This window comes from Chrysochloris asiatica, unplaced genomic scaffold (genome assembly GCF_000296735.1).
Source record: "Chrysochloris asiatica unplaced genomic scaffold, ChrAsi1.0 scaffold00402, whole genome shotgun sequence".
Classification (NCBI taxonomy): domain Eukaryota; kingdom Metazoa; phylum Chordata; class Mammalia; order Afrosoricida; family Chrysochloridae; genus Chrysochloris; species Chrysochloris asiatica.
Window position 1 is genome coordinate 414454 of NW_006408920.1, and position 8152 is coordinate 422605.

Consider the following 8152-nt stretch of genomic DNA (forward strand, 5'->3'; position numbering starts at 1 on the left):
TGGTTCCATCTCATAGCAGCCCTGTATAGATTTTCTGAGGCTGTAAACCTTTACAAAAGTAGGAAGCCTCATCTTTTTTCCAAAGAGGAGTTGGTGGATACAAACTGCTGACCTTGTGATTATATTTAGTTTAATATATATTTATAATGTTTATGAGGAAAAAATGTACAATCTGAACGATATAAAACTGTTTTCTAAAAAATGAAAGCAAATAGAGATAGCTTAAAGCTAACTCATTGCAAGTGAGTTAGTTCTGCCTCATATTAACTCTGTAGAACAGAATACAACGGCTCCAGAAAGTTTCTGATGCTGTAACTCTTTAGAGAAGCAGAACACCTCATATTTCTCCCACAGAATGGTTGGTGAATTAGAAAGAGGTTAGCAGCTCAGTGCTTAACCCATTGTGCCACTGGAGCTCCTTAAGGCAAAACAAGAAGATATCCTCCTTCAATAGTTAAACTCACTGTGCTTATTTCTGTATGTTAGGGGTAAAGAGAAGGAAAAAAAAAATCTCTAGAGAGTTGTTTTTTTTTTTTTTTTTTAATTCTCAAAAGGAGTTGAAGGATACGACAGCAGAAAGTTAAAAGTACTGATTATTGAACTGGGCAAATCTCTGATGGAGTGTTACTTTTAAACTGTCTTCAAGTTTATGATATGCTTTCACACAGAGAACAGAGAGCAGGTGTTTCTGCTTTCCACAGGGGGTAATGGGTTCAAACTTTTGTATGCTAGATTCATTTTATATATAACGAAGTGTCCTGGCCATACGGCTTATTAAACATTTGAATGAGCTCAGAGTAGGTTACTGATCCCAGTCTCTGTAAGTTTTTTACTGTAGTGGAGAGTCTCAATCGTTTAAAGACTTTTCCTTCTTTGAGTTGAAGAAATGTATTTGATTACTTAAAAAAATTAATTTATCACTTCAGTTTGGGTAGCTTATACTGTCATAAAATAGAAAGTATATTCTAGTTTCTGACATGAGAGTAAGGGAATGTGAGTATTCAAATTACTAATTGTCATTCTAATGTATCTTATAAAATCATTCTTCATTAAGCATACCAATACTGAAACATTAGGAATCTTGGTGTGGTGCTGAATGATAAGCACTACAATGTTGACCACAAGGTCAGCAGTTCAAATCCACCAGCTGCTCCTCAGAAACCCTACACAGGGTTGCTATGAGTAGGAACCATTCCAAGGGCACTTAACAATTGATACTTTCATAGTTATTTTTGCGCTATATACATTAATTCTTCTTAAGTCATGAATTAATTGGGATTTTTAAATATTCCGCAGTATAATATCATACTTTACAAATTAACAAAGGCAATAACAGAATTCCACAATATGAAGAAAAATACATATCATGGAACTTTAACAAATTATATACATGTACATTGCCATTATTCAGAGTCATATTGACTCTATAGGAAAGAATAAAACTGCCTCATAGAATTTCCAAGGTTGTAAATCTTTATGGAAACAGACTGTCACATCTCTATCTCAAGGAGCAGCTGGTGACTTGAAACCTTCCACCTTTCAGTTAACAGCTGAATATTCTAGCCACTGTAATAGTTGTTGTTGTTCAGTGCCATCGAGTCGGTTCCGACCCATAGCGACCCTGTACAGGGTTTCCGAGGCTATAAATCTTTACAGGAGCAGAAAGCCTCATCTTTCTCCTGTGGAGCCACTGGTAATTTCGAACTGCTGACCTTAAGGTTCGCAGCCCGGTTCATAACCACTACTCTATCAGAGTTCCTTACTGTAATAGTAGGGATCCTTAAAATTATACATAGGCTAAATTATAAGAAATAGAATATATTTGAGTATTTTCCACTATGAATGATTTTTCTTACTAAATTCAGCGATTAAGAAAAATGTCTTAAATCTAAAATTTCTGTGGATCACTACAAAAAGAAATACAGTGAATGATTAAAGAAATAATGTTAAAAGGAATGCAAACAGTCCCTTTCCTATTCCTTTTAGATTTGACTCTAAACAAAAGCTTTCATTCATTATCAAGTGACCTATTCCCCACATGCACTGATGCAGGATAAGCACTGGGCTTCAAGGTCGGTGGGTCTAACCCACCAGCCATCATTGGAAACCCTAGACAGGGTCGCTATAAGTCACAACCAACTGGATGGCACTAACAACAAATACAGCACATCTGCTATATCAGCTGGCCAGCCCACTCATAGAGACCCTGCAGGACAGAGAAGTACTGCCCCTTTGGGTCTCAGGAGTTGTAAACCTTTACAGGATTAGATAGCCTCATCTTTCTCCCACAAAGCAGCTAGTGGATTCTAACTGCCAACTTTGCAGTTAGCAGGCCAATGAGTTAACAACAACAAAAATGCATATGTGAAACTGAAAGAAAAGGAAATTTCTATATGTCTTTGACAATTTCAGGGCATATATACATTACAGGAGAAATCAGAGATTCAGTATATTTGACCCATTCTTCAGAGTCTGAAATGCAGGTAATGTGTAGTCATGTTATTTTACACTATGAAATAACTTATTAAAAGTATTACTTCTATGTAATCAAATGAATCTCCTTTTGGATAATATCTGCCCCAAACTTTTACAAATTAACCTATTCCTTCACAATAAAATAATGACTACTCAGTATTCAAACTCACTTCTAAAAAGTCTTGAAACTAAAGTGGATGTGACTATAGCTTTGGAAATAATATTCCATTTTCTCTAGTTGCCTGACAGCACTTCAGATGTGTGGGATTAGCTTTTGAAATGGAGGAAATCATCCTTCTCCATTCTAATTTGTTCTGACCTTCAAACTCTGTTCTTACATTTGTCCTATTCAGATTTGTATGCCTGAATTCAGCAATAGGTGGGAGTAGGTAAATTTTTAAAGGTGATTATATTATACAGTGCACTACTGAAATACTTGGATTTTAAATAAAGACACTTACACATGTAAATACAAAAATGAATCAAAATATGCCTTTGGATCTTATGTTTATATTTAAGGTATTTTATATAATATATGCACATTTTCGTATGTTCTTATGACAATTAACTGCTTCAGTAACATATAATGTTTATGCCAATAACTTTTCCAAAAGGTAAACTGTTAACCTAATAAGAAATGATTTAAATCAGGTGTTGTGGTTTTTGTTAAATGCTGTTGAGTCAGTTCAGACTCATAGCAATCCTGTATAGGGTTTCTGAGCAGCAGTTAGTGGGTTTGAACTGCTGATCTTGTGGTTCACAGTCCAGTGCTGGCCCTACAGTGCCACACCAGGAGAAATTGACAAATTTCTACATTTATACTAAGATATAACTTTTTCATTATGTTCATTTTTTTCACATAGTTAATTTGTTTGCAATTTGGATGGCCACTCGTGTGTTAATTGTTTTGTTTTGTTTTGTCCCTAAGTTGCTTGAATGATGTTTTCTATATATCAGCATTTTCTGATTTGTACTAGAAAAATAAAAGAATCAAAGTATAATAACATCTTCAACTTATTATGAAAAAAGTAAAATCATTTGTAGGAGGACCAACATTGCCTGAGTTGTGTAAGACAGCACAAAATTATAATGGCTTTATGATTAATAATATTCCTTTTACTCACAGAAGTATCATCCAGTATAGAATATACCTTATATGGTCACTGTCATTATTTATTCCAATTAATTTTTAAAACTTCCACTTCTTTGGTGGTTATTTAATTTATTAAAAGTTGTTAAACTCTGATTGATAAAAACAAAACAAATTTTAAATCATTTAATTCAAATTTTAATAAAACAGGAAGCTTAGTTTTAAAATAGGAATTAATTCTGTTAGAATGCATAGAAAACAAAGTTTCTAATTGCTTATTATATATACAGTCTCTTTAGCATTTTAACAAGCTAAATTTTAAGAGCTGCCATACAGTCCCATGGAGTCCTGGCATGGCACTATAGGATGAGCATCGAACAGCTGATCTCAAAGCCAGTGGTTCAAACCCAGCAGCCATTACTCAGAAACCCTATACAAAGTAGCTATGAGTCAGAACTGACTTGGCAGCACTAAATAACAACATCAACAAACAACATGCAGTCCCATATTTCATTGTTGTTGTTAGATGCCTTGGATACAGACATAGGCCACCCCAAGAGTATAGAGTAGAAGTGACCCATAGGGTTTTCAAGGCTTTGGACTTTCAGAAGTAGATCTGGAAGCCTGTTTTCTTAGGTGACCCTGTGTTTTTTTGATTGGGCAAATTTTGGGGTATTAGTTAGATGCTTAACCTTTTTCACTACTCATGGACATCTCAATAATTATTAGTTATTATTACTCATAATCTGTAGTGTTATATATTATTATAAAACAACATATTTCATTATGTTTAATCCTAGTAATACAAAATACATAAAATAATCATTTGAATTTTAATTTCCATCACTGATGGTACTTGACTTATAATTTTAAAGTTGAAAAATGCTTAACTATCAATTTGTGCAGAAATGTTTGATTATTTGGTGAGAAATGAATTTTGTGATGAAAAATGATAAAGACAAGAGCAGAGAAAATAATATTATAAATATAGATAGTTAGGTAATCTAATTGAAATTAATAGAAATACCATAAGAATATGATTTAATTAACTTGTTCTTTCATTTATTAAAAAAACAAAATGAAACTATTGGCTGATTAAAACAACTTAGTTATATAATTTAACATAGTTCATTTTTAAGAGAAGGCTCTCTATGATAAGCACTGGACTGTGAACCCCAAGATTGGTGGTTTAAGCCCACCTGGTATTCTCTGAGAGAAAAGTGAGGCTTTCTGCACCTGCAAAATTTACAACCTAGGAAACCCTAAGTGTTGGAACAAACATGAAGGCACTTATTAACAGCAATCATATCTGATATGTGATATTTACTTTAATTGCACATTTTTATTATAAACCTATTCATGCAAATAATATTCTAGGGGATATAGTTTCAGTTATCATTATGCTCACAGTCAAATATAACATATATTATAGGTTGTTGTTGTTGAGTGTTATCAAGTTGATTTCAACTCAGAGTGACCCTGTATAGGGTTTCTGAGGAACAGCTGGTGAGTTTGAACTGCGGACCTTGGGGTTAGCGGTCCATTGATTATCCTGCAGTGTCATACCAGTACTCCATATTATTGGTTGTTCTTTTATTGTTAATCTGTGGAACCTGTTCCTACTCATAGCAACCCTATATAGCATTTCATAGAAACACCTGGTGGGTTTGAATCATTGACGTTTCGGTTCAAACTGACCTTGCTGTCCTAGTAGGTAGGAACAAATATCATTTACACTGTAAAAACATGAAATATTTAAGTATCATTAAATTTTAAAAGTTGAATTCTGGCAATCTGATTCATAATTCTATGTTTTGTGAAAGTGGAACAAAATTGGTGATATCGTTTTCTCCAGCTTACCTTTGCCTTGTTTATGAGAAAATTGATTAAGTGGGAAATGTACATATTTTTTATTTTTCAAGCAAAAATGCAATAAATCTAAACAATTTGACCCAACTTTACATTTTTTGAGCTAGGTGAAATACAGTCGTCTTCATTATATATTGGTTTTGATATACTCATAAAATTTAGAATTTATTGAATTCAATATACCAAATTATTCATGGATTTTTCTAAAGGCTTCTTATGAAAATAAAAGGGGTTGCATGTTTTTTACTGGGAAGGATTTTGAGTATGTCTTCAAATGATGAGTTCATTCTAAATGGCACTGGAAACTGCCATGGACTAAAATTTTTAAAGCCTTACCTATTTTTTTGATCACTGGTGTTACAGAATATGCATGGGGCTGATAACCATCCTAAAGGCAAGGCTGATAGTTCAAACCCACCAGCTGCTCTCAGATCTGAGAGCAATGGCATACAACAACAACAACAATAAATCTATCGCGTTTCCTCCAATTCTTAAACACTAGCATATATGTTATCAAATATAAATAGTCAAGTAGGAATTGTTTGTAGTTTTAAAAACTAATCTCCATTGTTAGTGCATATAAAATGTAGTTTTCTCAGTTAAAATGGACTTATACAAAAATGCAATAACAAATAATAGAATGATAAGTGAAGATCAAGATAGCATTGAGATATTTTGAAACTACATGAATATGATGTGTGGCACAATATGTTTCCAGTTGTATTTATTTGTCTAACAATAATGTGCATTTCTAAACTCCAAAAGTCAGCTTCTTTTTCTTAGAGATTTTTTTTTTTTTTTTCCCCACAGCACGGAAAAGGATATGCTAGTCAATTCTACAGGATTTACCTGAAGCAGCATGATTTGCACAAAGTCGACCAACAAAAGCATCAACTTTTCAACTTCATTATCTTGGCCATCCAGCTAGTTCTGTGCAACTGAGTATTAGATTGCCGTCGGAGTCATCATGGCCAGTTATAGGACCTAAATGCTCTCAGCAGGCCTGAGAAATGAGTTGAAATGTGCAGAACTGTAGAAACTTTAGAGGCAACTGATCTTGCCTCTCCGATCAGTGTGTGCCTGTTTACAGCACTATATATCTTTCTCTCTCCAAATGTCACTGAGCCCTTTAGATGTTTATATTCACCACGAGAAGCCAGTCATAAAGATAAAGAAAATTTGTGCATTATAAATGCAATATCACTGTTTTAAACTTGACTGTTTTATATTATTTTTGTGTGATCAAGTGTTTCCCCAAACTATTCCAACTTTACAAGAGAGATTGTGATTATGTTCTTTTCACCTGTGGGTTATAAAAATGTTGTATTCTGAAGACCCACAAAAAATATCAAAGACATTCTGTAGTTTATACACCGTGTTGCAAAGTGTTTACTGTACTATTTCAAAGCTTCTAAATAAATATAAAATATATATATTATATTATATAATTTTCCTAAAATGTGGTACAACTTAGTTGGTTTTTAAATGGATTCATACAGTCCACATCATACAGTAAGGTAAAAGGTAATTCAGGGTCCCAAAGATGAACTTACTGAGGAAAAAAAAAAAAAAATCAGCATTCCAGTTTTCATATCCTAGTCAACCCTGTTTTTCCTTGTTTAAAAGAAAATAATGCTCTAAGCTACAAAATTTTGTCAAGAACTCGTACTGAATTTTCAATGCCAAAGATGTAGCTGTCAATGTTATCAGACTGAGCACTGAACATGTACTATCAAAATATCTTACAATTTACATTATTTTGATTCTATTTCTATGGCTTTGGATTTAGAATCACTTAAAACTTTTATAAAGAATCTATAAATTCGCCTGTATATGTTGTTAGAAAAAGAAAAACAAAAAAAGAACACTGGGTATCTGTACATTTTGTGGTGTAAAATATGTAATTGAAGATTACTATTTTAAAAATTCCTCAATCATTTAGCTAACACAGAATTTTATTTTACATAATTTTACATAGTTTTGTGACTTTTAATTACACACAAGAATAAAACCTATTTATGACTCTATATAAGTATATAGAGATACACAATTATTTGAACTGATAAAGAAAAACTATGAGATATAAGGAATTCCTAAATTTAAAAGAAATTAAATTTGGAGATAGAAACATGGTACATTATTGTTTCAATATTATCTTATTGTGAACATTATAACTTAAATGTAGTTAGTGTTTTATTAATAAGTGCTTCAGTGTTTTACTAATGAGAAAGGTCTCAGCCTTGAAAAGTAAAGCTTACCTTTTATTTTTATGTCAACAGGTTAATTATTAAATTCAGTGAGATACGTTTTCTTTCTTTTTTTTTTTTTTTTCATTATTTTCTGACTGTTGTATATTGCTTGTTGAAACACACTTAAGAGAGGGAAAGATCAGAGAATGTGAGATAATCTTTCAAGCAAAGAATAAAATCACCACAGCTCCCCTTTAAAAAGCCTTCAACATTACATCTAAATATTTGCTTCACCTGAATTACAGACCTGTTTTGGAACATTTCTCTAAATTTTAACTGATCTTATTATGTACAATGATAGGTTGAGCTAAACTACATTACTAAAGAATAGATTAAAATGTAATACTTAAATACACTGTCCATCTAATTTTAGGTAATTTAAATGAGATTTTACTTTCATTTTAACATTAAAATGCATACATATGCTCATAAGTTTTTGATGTATAAAGATGAGTGGTATCTTTGTATC

The 8152-nt window shown here is 32.5% G+C and overlaps 1 protein-coding gene across 1 annotated transcript in view; it reads left to right on the top strand.

Moving 5' to 3' along the window:
• PCDH10 (protocadherin 10) overlaps nucleotides 1–7736 on the top strand; it is a 58097-nt gene extending 50361 nt beyond the window's left edge. The window contains exon 5 of the mRNA XM_006876630.1: nucleotides 6245–7736. Within this exon, the coding sequence (XP_006876692.1) occupies nucleotides 6245–6264 (20 nt within the window). The 3' untranslated portion in view covers nucleotides 6265–7736. The remainder of the gene's footprint in view (nucleotides 1–6244) is intronic.
• Nucleotides 7737–8152: the final 416 nt, after the last annotated feature.